The sequence below is a fragment of the Pseudophryne corroboree genome, chromosome 6, assembly GCF_028390025.1.
Source record: "Pseudophryne corroboree isolate aPseCor3 chromosome 6, aPseCor3.hap2, whole genome shotgun sequence".
Classification (NCBI taxonomy): domain Eukaryota; kingdom Metazoa; phylum Chordata; class Amphibia; order Anura; family Myobatrachidae; genus Pseudophryne; species Pseudophryne corroboree.
In genome coordinates, this window is record NC_086449.1 from 92148847 (window position 1) to 92165149 (window position 16303).

Genomic DNA, 16303 nt, shown 5'->3' on the forward strand with positions numbered 1-16303 from the left:
AGAGAGTAATGGTCCTCCAAGAGGACAGGAATGGCTCAAATACACGATCCAGCAATCTATAATAGTTGATATTGCACCTACTACATCAAAAAAATAAAAAAATCAATCAAGGGATAATAAAATAACAATTGTATCTTAATAAACAATACACGTTTGTAAATCAGTTTCTTGATTGTCCAGGTTGTAATTGCATTTACATCTCCCAATTACATGTAGTGACTGCTGTCACTAATACAGAACTAACATAGTAACAATTCATTGAAAAACATCAGATGTTAAATCTGTTAGTAGTACCAACATTGTTTCATAGTGATATATATCTTATTGCGAGTAAGTAGGCTGCTCACTCTTTTAAGATCGTATAGAAAAAGTAAACAGATCCCGGCACTATGGAGCTTATTCCCCTTTCTGCTTTCGTCTCATGTGCAATTGGTGCAGTGAATGAGATCGATGAGAGTTCGGGTCATATAGTGTGCCGGGGTAGAAGAAAGAAGTGCGAGTTGCTTCTGCTGTCCCAAAGAGAACCCCTATCCCCCTGTTGTGTCGCCACAGTGCAGGAGCAATAGGAGAACCGATGTGGATGAGAGAGCCGCTCTGAAATTTGAAGGATGCGTGCATGTATCACCTTATTTGTATGCACGTTCAAATACAGAGAGCCGCTTACGCGACCAGACTTCGGGTCGGGCTGAGAATTCCACAGCCCCGGAGACAGTGTATATCTGGTGTACCAATTAAGTGATCTAATCAATAGGTGTACATGACCTATAATAACAGGGGTTATGATGTGATTAAATAATTCAGCAATCAGTAACAAATGGCATCAAAATAGCATCAAAGAGATCAATCAAACAATAATCAATTAATAATCAATATCTTTATAATCAAAAACATATGTCCATTTATCGATTTGTTAATTATAGTCCTGTTACCGGATTGCATGGGGTTTTCTATCACATCTCTGATTGTGACCCATTCAAGGTTAACTTAATAACAATTTTTCAAAGAAACAACCAGTGATATTATATTTGTTGGTACCAACAGTGTTAAATAGTATGGTTAATCCTGCTGTAAAACAGTAAGCTGCTAGTTCATATAGATATCAATAAGTAGGAGATATACAGGTCCCAGCACTGTCAGACTACTTCCCCTTTCTGCTTTCGTTTCATGTGCAATAAATTGCAGTGAATGAAACCGATGAGAGTTCAGGTAACGTCTTGTGCCAGGATAGAAGAAAGAGGTGCGAGTTGCTTCTGCTGTCCCAAAAAGAGCCCCTACTCACCTGTTGTGCCGCCACAGTGCAGGGGCAGTAGGGGGACTAGTGTGGATGAGAGAGCCGCTCTGAAAATTTAAAGGAGCGTGTGTGAGCCACCATTACAATGTACAATCAGATGCAGAGAGCCGCTCACGTGACCAGACGTCGGGTCGGGCTGAGGATTCCACACCCCCGGAAACAGTGTGCGTCTGGGTATGCCGATGACGTACGTTTCACTAAGGCTTGTTCACATCGTTATTAAAAAAGAGTGCACCACAAAGTAAGCCTTCTTTGGGTGACGACCGTCTATGATCGTCCTTCCCTTTTGTCCCTTCTCAGATTATATTTGCTTACTGGTGCACCTCCAGCCCAATTTAATTGGAATGAAGGTATCCAATCCTTTCAATTGTTTTTCTTAACTTGGCTGGTTACTATCTAATTAATTAATTGTATATCCTTAAATTAATACTGTTTAATAGCCTGTGCATGGCCCCTTGAGACTATACGTCTCTTTCTCCCTCTTTTGAACATTATGGGGTATTGTATGTAGAATTTTGAGGGGGAAAATTTATTTATTCCATTATGGAATAAGGCTGTAACATAACAAAATGTGGAAAAAGTGAAGCGCTGTGAATACTTTCCGGATGCACTGTATACAGGTATATAGAGGCCAAATGTTGTTATTTCCATGGCTTTAAATAGTAAAGTAGAAAGAAATAGAATGTGACGTAAAGAGGACATAGGAAATGATAAACTGTAGTTATGTGACAATTAAAAATGATGGGGTATGAAATAATTTTTTTACCTCAGATCCTGCCCTTTTGGTGTCCACCTCTCCACGCGCTACAGGGCCATACCTCTCCCGCCTCTCCTCATCATCCTCATCATCGTACTCCCTCATCTCATAGTCATCATCTTTTCGGCCATCTTCTTCTCCAGGTACATACTCTTCGATCAGCTCCTGTGTGGAGCAGTGATTGGATCATTTTTATATATATATATATATATATATATATATATATATATATAATGCGTATATTCTTATGGAGGCGGACCTTGTTACGCACCTCATAGTCTGTGGCATTGGTGCTAACATTCACAGTTGACATTATAATCTCTTCTTCAGGGGATGGTGTGTAGTAGTAGTCAGGGAAGTCGTATTCTGAGAACAGTGGGTCATCTGTAGGACGTTCCCTTTTTTCCTTGATGATATAATGAACATAGTAAGTTAGTATTATTGCTTTAGGGGCAGTAAAAGCTGAGCAATTTCTAGAAGGAACACTGAGGACATCTCAAGGTCACCTCCTGTAAAAATGATTATATATGGGAACTGGGCAAATCAACTAATGGGATATAGAAACTTGGTAGTTGTAACATTATAACCCCCACAAAAAATTAAATGTGTACTTAGAATGCTATTATTGCCTGGGAGCTGGCAAAAAACCCAGCTCCCGGGCAGTGTTTATCTCAGTTTCAGTGGTAGCCTAATGATGCCGGGGAGGAGCTTCAGTAATATGCAACCAAAGGCTGTCGGAGTAGAACCCTAATGGTCCATCGCCAAAAAACATCAAAAATTTAGTATATAGACTACGACAACTAACACAATCTAGAGATGGTGATGTTAACTAATGGGGACAACTTCTAGTAAGTAGGGCCAGATACACTGAGAATAAGGCGGCCTGCAGCCTGCAGTGTTATTTAGCAGGGGATCTATGATATCTCCTACATTAGACTTGTTAAAAGACTCTGAAACCCAAATCATAAGGAAACAGATTTACGGTAAAAGGGGCTTGATTTATAGGCCCCTTAGTCTTTCATACTGTAGCTACACATTTTCTTAACTGGGTACAACTATGATAAATGAATGTTAGTGGGATAGTTAATCTCTGTTTATTGCAGGAAGAAATGAAAGTCCCTAAATTACCACTTTTGTCAGTGATGTCAGCTATTTTACATGAAGAAGAATGCCTATATGGGCAGATCCTATAACCTAAGGAGCCTGCCCAGATGGAACAATAAAAAATGGGCAATGATTCCTGCCCGCCCCCTATAACCCAATGGTACTGCCCAGATGGGCATATAACAAATGGTCCATGCTTCCTGCCCAGATGGGCATATTAGTAATGGTCCATGTTTCCTGCTGAGATTCTATAACCTAATGGTCTTACTCAGATGGGCATATAAGAAATGGCCCATGCTTCCTGCCCAGTTCCTATAACCTAATGGTCCTGCCCAGATAGGTATATAAGAAATGGCCCATGCTTCCTGCCCAGATCCTATAAGACAATGGACCTGCCCAGATGGGCATATAACAAATGGCCCATGCTTCCTTCTCCGATGGGCATATTAGAAATGGTCCATGCTCCCTGCTGAGATTCTATATCCTAATGGTCCTGCCCAGATGGTCATTTAATAAATGTCCCATGCTTCCTGCCCAGATCATGTAACCCACTGGTCCTGCCCAGATGGGACATATAAGAAATGACCCATGTTTCCATAACAGATCCTATAACCCATTGATCCTGCCTAGATAGGCATATAAGAAATGGCACTTGCTATTCAGTATTCAGTATTATTATTTTGAGTGCAAATAAGTGACATGGGCCCTCATTCCGAGTTGTTCGCTCGCTAGCTGCTTTTAGCAGCATTGCACGCGCTAAGCCGCCACCTACTGGGAGTGAATTTTAGCTTTCCAGAATTGCGAACGAAAGATTAGCAGATTTGCAAATAGAAATTTCTTTGCAGTTTCTGAGTAGCTCGAGACTTACTCTGCCACTGCGTTCAGCTCAGTCAGTTTCGTTCCTGGTTTGACGTCACAAACACACCCAGCGTTCGCCCAGACACTCCCCCGTCTCTTCAGACACTCCCTCGTTTTTCCCAGAAACGGCAGCGTTTTTTCGCACACACCCATAAAACGGCCAGTTTCCGCCTAGAAACACCCACTTCCTGTCAATCACACTCCGATCACCAGAACGATGAAAAATCTTCGTTAGGCCGTGAGTAAAATAACAAACTTTTGTGCTAATTTACTTGGCGCAGACGCACTGCGAACATTGCGCATGCGCAGTTTGCGACTAATCGCACCGATGCGAAGAAAAATAACGAGCGAACAACTCGGAATGAGGGCCATTATTAGGTCAGTTTGGTTGAAAATGACCAAATTGCGCAGACAAAATGAGTGCGCCCATGGATATCTTCGATATATTCTACTATTGTTACTGTAACTATGCTCCGCTAGAATATTGGTGATTCAGCTCGTCCTCTCCCAAGTCTCCCTCCACTCTACTGAACTAACTACATCCTATAATGAATGCCCATTACTTATGGTGTACAGGATCACTGCACAGTTCTCTCCCACCATCGTCGTGTCGCTGCGGGAGGTGAGAACAGCAATTTCAGCCATTATGACTAATTGTATGTTACTAAGATTATTTTCTTTTTATTTCAAACTTGTCATTACTTCAGTGGAAAATGTGCACCAGCCCATTATAAATGAGTTGCCCAGTGAGGCCAAACTGAGATGTCCTTGGTTACAGTGCCTTGCTGAAATGGCTTAGCCCATACGACAAGTTACAGACACGTCAACGGATGAGTGGTGAGATGAGATGGATCTTGGCGGATGACATGGGAATTCTCATGCTTCTTTAGAATAGTTAGTGCCAGGATGGGAATGTGGAAAACAGATGTCAAACATTGTGAAGAAAAAGCAATGTTATAAATCTCATTTGGGCGAAAGCTGTGAAAACAAATCACTGATTGGTCAGTTCCATTGAGCTACCCCAGATTAACCCTCAAAGGTGACCTATGAATATCACAAAGAGGTTGCACCTCCATTGGTGCTCATTGTGGCTTCCTACAGAAGCCCTTGTCCTTTATCTTGCACTGATCAGCTTTGAAAAGGACAAACAAGGAGCGATATACGAGTTCCCTCTATGGTTAATTAAGTAATGTTTAATTGCGTGGGTGGTGTATGCTCCACTGCTTTCTGTGCACTATGTATTAGAACAAATTATTGGCTACATGCAGTTATTTCTCTATGTTCCCTGTAATTATTTTATGTTGCTACACAAGGCATCCAGAATGCCATTACTGACCCATAATACATGTCTCTGACCTGCATCAGAAGACTCACATGAGGTGTATATTGTGTGTATTTGAATCCACATTACTATTCCAGCTATCACATATGGAGCACTATTCCTTTTATAAACTAAAAGGTTATTAGAAGTCACCAGACAGGTCACGAAGGTCCATGGTAATGTCCCATATCATAGATTACACCATAGTATACTTCCTATAATACCAAACAGTATGATGATGTCCTCCCTGTCATATTATAATAGGTTTAAGGGGAAGATATATCAAAACATGGAGAGAAATAAAGTGGAGAGAGATAAAGTACCAAATGTCATATATATATTTTAAACACAGCCTGTAACATGGCAGTTAGGAACTGATTGGCTGGTACTTTATCTCTCGCTGAGATTTGATAACCCCCTCCCTCCCTCTTTTTTTTTTTTTTGACGGGGTGACTGGTGTGATTACCGTCTGCAAAATCAGGATTTATCAGTGGATGAAGTTAGTATTGGATGAGGTGAAATGGAGACTGTACTAATGGTGTCATACTGTTAATGATTAATAAAAGCCATTTTCATATCGCCCATTCAGGACATCTGGTGGGCTGTAGCTGCAGACTCCAGACACTGACAAGCATACCAGGGGTACGGTTACCACGTGGTGAGTGACCGTCTGCGGTATGGATGAGGTAGTATATCCTTGTGTTGGGCTAATGACAGTACTGGGCATTGGCTGTGTCTGCTCAGCTACAGATTTTTTCTTCTTCTTTTTGCCCTTTCTATCCTTCTTTTTACCTTTCCTGCCCTTTTTTCCAGGGGCAGATTCCTGGACACTCTGTGGGGCCAAGAGAAGCATCAGCAAGAACAATGAAGAAAAAGAGAGTTATACACCGAATGTAAGATAAGTCCTGCAAGCATTGTACTGGAAAAGAGAGGTCAGCTGATCACCAACAGGAGGAGCTATAGCAATAAATTCATACAGGAAATTTTTGAAGAGTTATACAAACCATATATTTTTGACTTCCTGGCTGTCACCTCTGTGACAGGGCAGCGAGGTGGGAAGTGCAGGGACCAAGTGGGTGGTGCAGGTAAGTGAGTGGATTAGGGGGGGGGGGCAGGGCCGGTGCAAGGTTTCTCAGCACCCTAGGCATTTCTGCCTGCTGCCCATTCCCCCTAACCGCCCTTCAGGTGAAAGGCATGCTGCTGGTCTCCCCCACCCCCGGTCTGTTGCATGGCTGCTCTCTTCTCCCCATCTCCCCAGTCTGTATGGGTGCCTGCAGCTCTCACCCCCCCTACACTCTGTTAAATGTCTGCTGTTCTATCTCCCCCACCATCTGTGTGCATGCCCCCCCCCCCCCCCAGACTGCTGCTCTCCCCCTCTTTCCTTATCAAATGCAGAAAGCGCGCTGTACAGCCAACTTACCTGCAAGCTGCGATGCAGAGTGGTCTGTGAAAGAGCCTGGAATGAAGAGCAGCACCACGTCACCCCCAGCCAGGACATCAGAGCTGTGAAAGTTACTGCCTGTGCCGGGTGAAGATGGAGCTGGAGGCTGCAATACGGGAGCTTGGCAGTTGCGGCTACTGTAAGATATGACTGCCGCGGGGATTGTGGCGGCTGTGAGAGGTAGGACCATGCTACTTTTTCCAGGCAGCTGTAGCAGGCCGCCCCCTCAGGTTCCGGCGCCCCTAGGCAGCTGCCTAAAGCTGCCTAGTGGAAGCTCCGGCCCTGGGGGGGGGGGGGGGGGGACATAGCACCATGATTGCATCATCGTGACCCTGCTACACGATTTCCTGTCCTTGTAAAGCAGGGGCCGATTGTGTCATCAAGCTGGTGTCAAGGGGACCCATTCAAGATTTAGGTGTCTCCCAGACGTTCCGGATGGCTAGGCAAGTATGCTACAAAGAGGCTATGGAGTAATAGGAAAAGGCTATAATATAGGTACTAATAAGATAAGATATTAGGGGTAGTTATATGAAGTAAATCACGGATTATACTGTAGGTAGAAGTTATATGAAAAAGGAGATATAGGGAGATATTACATAGCGTCATAGGAGGAGATATTACGGGCATATTATGTGGAGTAATAGGAGGAGATACAGGGAGAGGGTATATGGAGTAATAGGGGAATATAGGGAGAGGGTGTATGGAGTATTAGGAGATATAAGGAGAGGGTATATGGAGTAATAGGGGGATATCGGGAGAGGGTATATGGAGTAATAGGAGGATATAGGGAGAGGGTATATGGAGTAATAGGAGGATATAGGGAGAGGTTACATGGAGTATTAGGAGATATAAGGAGAGGGTATATGGAGTAATAGGGGGATATAGGGAGAGGGTATATGGAGTAATAGGAGGATATAGGGAGAGGGTATGTGGAGTAATAGGGGGATATAGGGAGAGGGTATATGGAGTAATAGGAGGATATAGGGAGAGGGTATATGGAGTAATAGGAGGATATAGGTTGAGGGTATATGGAGTAGTAGGACTAGTTGTATATATTAAGTATCAGGAAGAGCTATGGTAAAATGTGTTGAGCCTTAGAACTAATGACAATACATGAAGCATAGAAGTTACAGTATGTGCGCTGTGTATGCGGCGCTGACAGCAGGGGACAGAAAGTGTTGGCTGTCTCTGGATCTCCGGCCAGGGATTGGCCTTGTGTGATTCCTGGCACAGGGGACTCCCCAGTGGATGTGTAGCAGCGCGTTAAGCTGAGAAGGAGGGAAAGCTCTTGCTCTGTGGCAGATACCCAGCAGGTGCAGAGAGGGAGAGTGACCTTAGCAGAGTGTGACCGATCCCCCTGGCTGCCATCCAAATGCTCTTACACTGAAGGGTGGGAATCTGTGTTCCCAGTATACTGTATACTAAACATCTACTACAGCAATATTTATGCTGCTCCCTTCTACATTATATTACTATTTTGTATTATTAAATATGTGACATAGTATTCAGGTATTTTTGGAGGATAACTGCGAGATAGAAGAAATATCAGATCACACAGATAAATGCATAAGGCCCAGATATAGAGAGGGGACAGTGATATACAGCACTATCACTATATCTATAGCCACAGAGTGAGGAGCTTCTAGGTGGCACTTACTGACAATACAGACGTATACCCACTGTAGCTGTGCAGGCTGGGTATGAGATTCTGGTGAACGGGATGCTGGCTGTCAGGATACCGACGCCGGCATCCCGATGTTAAAGATGCCGACAGTGATGAGTTAAGGCTTCTAACTCCCCAGCCTACCCCCCAACCCTCCAACCGCAGCCTAACCCTAAACCTCCCCCTTTTATGCCTAACCCCAACCTCCCCACTTACCGCAGCCTAACCCTAACACCCCCCTCCACTTAGTGGTTAAACCTAACACCCCCTGATGGTAAATAACCCTAACCCTCCCCCTTCCCCGCAGCCTAACCCTAAACTCCCACCCCCTGCAGCCTATCCCTACCCCCCCCGGGTGCGCCTGAAGCTACCACCCCCCCCACCCACCCCCATCGCAGCCTAACCCTAACCATCCCAGCTATGCTTACCTTCGGGATTCGGGATTCCGGCATCTGTGTTCTGACAGCTGTCGGTATTTCGGCTTCGGTATTTCCGCTGCCAGGATCCAGACAGCCGGGATCTTGAACGTAGCCCAGCTGTACAACCCATAGACAGGACTGCAGGGGGTAATGCCCGTGAGCCCTCTCACCTAATAAATGTTGGTTGAAATCTCCAACTCATACGTAAGTAGGTGAGATACAACTTTAATACAGTATGGGGTATATTTATTAAATGTCAGTTTTTATTTATGTTTATTTCTAATCTATGAAAATAGATCTAAATCGACGTTGTGTATTAGGGGCTGAAACACGCATTTACTAACATTTAAAAACCAATTGCAAAAATCATCTGTTAGTAAATGTTAGTTAGTTAGTAAATGTGTTTTAGCTGCTAAAAACACAACATAGATTTAGATTTGTGTTTTACCGATTTAAAATACCGTATATACTCGAGTATAAGCCGACTTTTTCAGCACTTTTTTTTGTGCTGAAAAAGCCACCTCGGCTTATACTCGAGTCAGTGCAGGCAGAGGCAGAGCAGTGTGAAGGAGGGACATGGAGCGCACAGCGCGCGGCGCTCCTGTGTCCCTCCTGCATCTCCGGCGGCAGCAGCGGCGGTTCTATTACAGGAAATACCCGTTCGTGACCTCTGATCACGAACCGGCACTTCCTATAATAGACCCGCCGCGGCCGCCGAAGATGCAGGAGGGACACAGGAGAGCCGCGCACGCTGTGTGCTTCGTGTCCCTCCAGAAGACAGCGCGGGATCGACGGAGGGGTAAGTAACAGCACTGTGGGGCATACCTGGCACTTGGGGAGGGAACGTATCTGGCAGCACTGTGGGGGCATATCTGGCAGCACTGTGGGGGCATATCTGGCAGCACTGTGGGGGCATAACTGGCAGCACTGTGGGGGCATAACTGGCAGCACTGTGGGGGCATATCTGGCAGCACTGTGGGGGCATATCTGGCAGCACTGTGGGGGCATATCTGGCAGCACTGTGGGGGCATATCTGGCAGCACTGTGGGGGCATATCTGGCAGCACTGTGGGGGCATATCTGGCAGCACTGTGGGGGCATATCTGGCAGCACTGTGGGGGCATATCTGGCAGCACTGTGGGGGCATAACTGGCAGCACTGTGGGGGCATATCTGGCAGCACTGTGGGGGCATATCTGGCAGCACTGTGGGGGCATATCTGGCAGCACTGTGGGGGCATATCTGGCAGCACTGTGGGGGCATATCTGGCAGCACTGTGGGGGCATATCTGGCAGCACTGTGGGGGCATATCTGGCAGCACTGTGGGGGCATATCTGGCAGCACTGTGGGGGCATATCTGGCAGCACTGTGGGGGCATATCTGGCAGCACTGTGGGGGCATATCTGGCACTATGAGGGCATATCTGGCACTGAGGGCTGTGTACGGCTAGAGCTGCATTTCCCACCCTAGGCTTATACTCGAGTCAATAAGTTTTCCCAGGTTTTTGTGGTAGAATTAGGTGCCTCGGCTTATATTCGGGTCGACTTATACTCGAGTATATACGGTAGATGAAAATCAATGAAAATTTACCCTTAATAAATATTGGTATGGATAACAGGGTCAACCCTAATTAAGTCAACAGTTATTAGGTCGACCACTATTGGTCGACATGGCAAAGGTCGACATGATGAAAAGATCAACATGGTCAACAGGTTGACACTGGGAAAAGTTGACGGACAAAAGATCTACACTGGAAAAGGTCAACAGGGACAAAAGATTGACAGTGGAAAAGGTTGAAATTATAAACAGTCGACACAAAAAAGGTCAACACACCATTTTTTCATTATTTTGGTGTCGTTTTCACCGTCACAGCACATGGAACCTTAATTAGTGTACTGCGTCCACTTGCTTGGCTCGCTTCACTTGCAAAGCTTCGGGCAGAGGTTACTATTCCCAATTGTAGTCCAAGTGGATGGTAAAATATGAAAAAGTTGGAAAATGCCCCCACAAAAAAAAGCTGTGTTGACCATGTGCATCGATTATTTGTACCTGTCAACCTTTTGTACCTGTCGACCATAAGCACTGTTGACTTTTTATGTGTCGACTTAATGACCATATCGTCCTTTTGTCCATGTTGACCTAACGCATGTTGACCATTAGTGGTTGACCTATTGATTGTCGACCTATTTAAAGTCGACCTATCATCCTGACACTAATAAATGTACCCAGATATGTCCATTGTATAAGATAAATGTAGCAGAGGAATATGGGTCTGAGAACTGAAGTCATGCAGCTCAGTGTTGTGTGGCCGCCACTATTATCTCTCATTATTTAATTACAGGTGATATAAATCTAATAATTGTTCAGAGCATCCTGGGTGAAAAGGGTATGATCCTGGAACTGTTTATGAGATGGAAACAGCACATTTGTGAGAGGTGCTGTTTCCATCTCATCTCATGAAATGACGGGGTTGAGCTGACATGCAACCCGTCAATGTCAGACTGAGCTGCTTGTTTGGGAATGCCGGCGGTGACATCACTGAACGTTATCATTGAATGATAACGTTCAGTGTGTACGAACTATATTTTGTTAAAATTATATCGTTCAACGATATAGTCGTCCATCGCTGGCAATTCCGAATAGCCTAGTGTGTACCTGCATATAGATAGATAGGTATCAACAGATAGATAGATAGATAGATAGATAGATAGATAGATAGATAGATAGATAGATAGATAGATAGGAGATGAAGAAAGAGACAGGTAAAGGGCATGAAGATGAAGAAGGACACTTTTCCGCAGCCTACTGCCTGGGCGCCATACACATCCACTTTCGGTACATTAAACGGAGTAATTGAAATAAATTATTTTACAATAGAGCTAATACCAGTAAACATTTCTCCCATCCATATCATTAGCAGGGAAGGAAGAAACCTGGGAAGGGTAGACATAAGTTAACATTCCCTACATTGTGTTCTGATATGGGAGATGTTACAAAAACATTCATTCTGATTGTATTCATAGCGGAAGTACAAATAATCTTTCTTGTAACCTATCCCTGAATGTATGTCTGTACATAAAGCAATTATTCCATTCATTTGTGATTTCATTCACGGGCCTCAGTCTCCGAGCACTCTTTCCATGCTGCTGAGCTGTGAGACAGAGGCTCTGCTCCCCTGGGTCCCCATGACACATCTGCCAGGCCTACTTTCCTCATTGCCTCCCAGCAGTACATGCCAGTGTCCTGACTCAGACGTGTGTGAATGAGATACAGCCAGACCCAGCCCTGTAGTCCAGCTGTTACCATTCCATCTGGGGCGGCCCGGACATCCCATCTGCTTAATGAAAACCCTGGCTCAGTGTTCAGGGGCTACTCCTGCCAAAAACCTTTCCATTTCACGCCTACTTGGACTGGTGGGAACTGAAACGTCTTCGCTGCTTATCCAGTCGTGTGTAGGTTGGTGACTTATAGATAATCCATTGCCAAATAATTGTCTGTTCCCAAAAGTTTTCACTTAACTTTTGATTTACAAATGAACCGATGTTTCTATTCACTTGCATGCCAAATAAATATTGCTGCAGTATTTCAATGTGTGTTTGTATAATATATACATATATATATTGCTTATTATGTAGTAGATCAGACCGATACCACAGGAGATTACAATGTACCTATGAGAAACCTGCTGGTGATGTGCTGAGGGGGTTTCTCAGCCCCCGGCATTCTTACCTGGTCAGGGAATTGTGGGTCCTGAGCTTGTACGGCGTAGATGAGGGCAGCGTCACAGCTGGGCATGTAAGTACTGCAATAATCATAGGCTGCTCTGGGGTCATCAACGATCAGCAGCTGTTGGATGTCGCCCTGCAAAGATAACAGCGAGAATCCATGTGTGAAATACAGACACTGGGGTCAATTTACTAAGGTGGGAGTTTTTATAGAACTGGTTATGTTACTTATAGCAACCAATCAGTTTCTACTTAACATTTATCTAGCTGCTTCTAGAAGATAATAGAATCTAATTGGTTGCTATGGGCAACATCACCAGTTCTAAAAAAAACTCCCACCTTAGTACCCTACTGATTCTGGGAGTAAACCAGGGCACAATACACACAATGCAGTATAACAAAAACTAACTCAGGATCAACGCACAAAAACATACATAAAAATAACTATTGCAAACTTTTTGTGCATTTATTTGTAAAAGCAAGCTGAACTGTACTGTCTTACCCTTCCTTCAATGTGGGCACAGGTCTGTTTACTAAAACAAAGTAAGTTTGTAGTTGATCTCTCATTGCTTCCATATTGCTATGAAAGTCCATCCCACATCCATATACAGGTTGAGTATCCCATATCCATATATTCCGAAATACAGAATATTCCGAAATACGGACTTTTTTGAGTGAGATAGTGAAACCTTTGTTTTTTGATGGCTCAATGTACACAAACTTTGTTTAATACACAAAGTTATTAATAAAATCGTATTAAATGACCTTCAGGCTGTGTGTATAAGGTGTATATGAAACATAAATGAATTGTGTGTATGTACACACACTTTGTTTAATGCACAAAGTTATAAAAAATATTGGCTAAAATTAACTTCAGGCTGTTTGTATAAGGTGTATATGATACATAAATGCATTCTGTGCTTAGATTTAGGTCCCATCACCATGATATCTCATTATGGTATCTAATTATTCCAAAATACGGAAAAATCCGATATCCAAAATACCTCTGGTCCCAAGCATTTTGGATAAGGGATACTCAACCTGTACTGTATAATCATAGTATAAAATAAAGTCAGCGGTTGGCATCTGTCTGTTTGTTCGGGCTAATCTCGAGAGCTATTGGATTTTGATGTGGTTTTAACAATTCTATAGAGCATTTGTCAAGGAAGGTTTAGGTGTATAAAACATTAATCTATGACAGAACAAAGGGTGCCGAGCAGTGACCATTTTATTGAAGTAAGTCAAATTATAAACAACTGTTGTCTTACGCTGCCTAAACCATTAAAGATATATCAGAACGATGTAGAGATTGAAACGTATTATCCAGTTTCTCCAGAAAAACTGATGTAAGTCCTGTTTAGTAAATGACTTGGTGCTCTCCAAATTCAGTGCCCAAATACAAATGTATTATTGAGTAGACAGAGTAGTGAATAGTGAAGAAGCCGTTCATTACCCAACAGAATTTCTAAATTCTTTACAAACTTCCAGCATGCCACCACACAAACTGATTTTAAAATTGGGGGATCCTAATATATTATTACGTAATCTAAACCCGCCTAAATTATGCAATAGTGATTTATATAATCTGCCCAGTGTGTAGTAATACATGTTACAGCCAGTAGCGTCTCTTGCCACAGGCAAGCAAGATTTTTGCCCGGGACGCAGCTGTCCCAAGGGCGCCGGCGTCGTGACAAGAGCTGCTACTAACTGGGGTGGCGGCGGCGGTGGTTAAGAAAAGGTCCACTCCACGAAGGGAAACTAGACGCCAAGTGAGGTAGCGTCTAGTTCCCGCTACTGGTGCCTGCCGTGCGGTGCGCCTGACGTCATCACACACCGCACAGCATTGTGGGAGCGGCCGGAGATGGAGGGAAGCAGCGGTCGGTAAGCAGGAGCAGGGCTGGTATTTTTTATTTTTGGTAAGCGGCGCTACTAGGGGCACAGCTACTGGCGGGCACAGTAATGGGGGCAAAACTAATGGGGGCACAACTACTGAGGGTGCAGTACTGGGGGCAAAACTACTGGAGGCACAACTAATGGGGGCACAGCTGCAGGGGGCACAACAGCTACTGGAGGCACAACAGCTACAGGGGGCACAACTCTACAGGGGGGCAAAACTACAGGGGGCAAAACTGTGACCATGCCCCTTCCCTATGAAGCCACGCACCTATCTTTGACGCGTGCCGCAGTCACTCACTAACCCTATTTGGGTGGGGTGGGGTTTGGGGGCACCAAAGGAAACTTTCGCCCTGTGTGCCACAAGGTCTAGAACCGGCCCTGGTTACAGCTGTAGTATGGCTACTATTTGTCAGTTTACGTACAGTATTAGCCTTTTTTACACATCAGAAAACCAGAGCATGTCTAGAGTCAAAGTATTTCTGTTATTAAGGGAATGATGTATCAAGCAGTGGAAAAAAAGAGTGGATCAGTGGAGAAGTTGCCGTATCAACCAATCAGCAGCTACCTAAAGCCATTCAGCAGCTACCTATCATTTTATAGAATGTACTTGATAAATGCTCAAAAAAAAAAGTCAAAAGCTTTGGTCCACGCCTCCACTCTTTTCACTGTTTAATACATCAAATAAATCTTTATCACTACACACAACCGGCCACCTCCAGAGAAACACTGTGTGACTTTATTGTACAGATTGACAGATGTGTCTACATACACGTATACTCAAATTGTGCCAAATAGCCCCATTTGGGGTGCCACAGACTGGTGACAACGCCACTCCATGCCTCTCACCACAGGTGTCTTCACAAAATATGCATCTTAGGGGTCTATTCATGAAGCAGTGAAAAGAGTGGAGAAATAGACCAGTGGAGAAGTTGCCATGACAACCAATAAGCATCTCCTTTACATTTTATAGAATGTACTTGATAAAGGCTTCCTTCAAAGCTGATTGGTTGCCACTCCACTGGTCCATTTCTCCACTCTGTTCACTGCTTCATGAATAGACCCCTACATCACATCACTAATGCAACAAAATGACAACTCTTGGGTACCCTGGTCCCTGGTGTTGGCCCTTCATGCAGTTGCTGTGTGCAACCCAGTCACCAGCATCTAAGTTGCACCAAGTGTCTCTCAAACCGATCGCAACAGCACCCTTGTGCGTACACTCTGTGCAATACATGCATCGCAGTTGCAAATAACAGCAACAACAAGAACATCGGCATTGGATGCGGCACAGCATGCGGGTTATGCCCCCCTGAGCTGGCTCCAAGTGGGATAGCAAAGAGAAGTCAGCAAGCTGGGAGAGGTAATAGAGCAGAACCGCCAGTGCCATAACCTCTGGCACTGGCGGGAGGGACGCTCAGGTCACGGTCACTAGCCAAGGAAAATAAGGAGCATACAAAGCTGAGTAACTTTCTGTGGCCAGGACAACGCACCAATAGCGACAGCATTGATCACATGATTGCAGGTATAAGTAGCAGGGGCCCTCATTCAGTATGGAATGCAGGAGCGATCCTCAGCGCAGTTTCCTGATACTCAGGAAACTGCGCATGCTATAAGCTATAGAGGGGAAGTAAGCTTGCCTTACCAATTGTCACAATAAAAACATAAAAAAAAACACCTGATCATTTAAAGTTAAAAATATAGAGAAAAATCGGCAGGAAAAAGTCCTACAAAATAATAAACAATAATGACCAAATCATTAGAAACAGTAATGAGCTGTCCCTAAATACAAGTACATTTGGAAATGCTCCAGAAATCTGCATCCACTTGAAT

The 16303-nt window shown here is 44.2% G+C and overlaps 1 protein-coding gene across 2 annotated transcripts in view; it reads right to left on the bottom strand.

The window, feature by feature from the left end:
* Window positions 1-16303, bottom strand: part of COL5A3 (collagen type V alpha 3 chain) — a 331866-nt gene that overhangs the window by 140751 nt on the left and 174812 nt on the right. The window contains exons 5-8 of one of the 2 annotated variants that reach the window (XM_063931486.1): window positions 12582-12713; window positions 5969-6163; window positions 2320-2454; window positions 2058-2213 (exon numbers count right to left, since the gene is read on the bottom strand). In XM_063931486.1, the coding sequence (XP_063787556.1) occupies window positions 2058-2213; window positions 2320-2454; window positions 5969-6163; window positions 12582-12713 (618 nt within the window). The remainder of the gene's footprint in view (window positions 1-2057; window positions 2214-2319; window positions 2455-5968; window positions 6164-12581; window positions 12714-16303) is intronic. The other variant, XM_063931487.1, reaches the window with a different exon arrangement.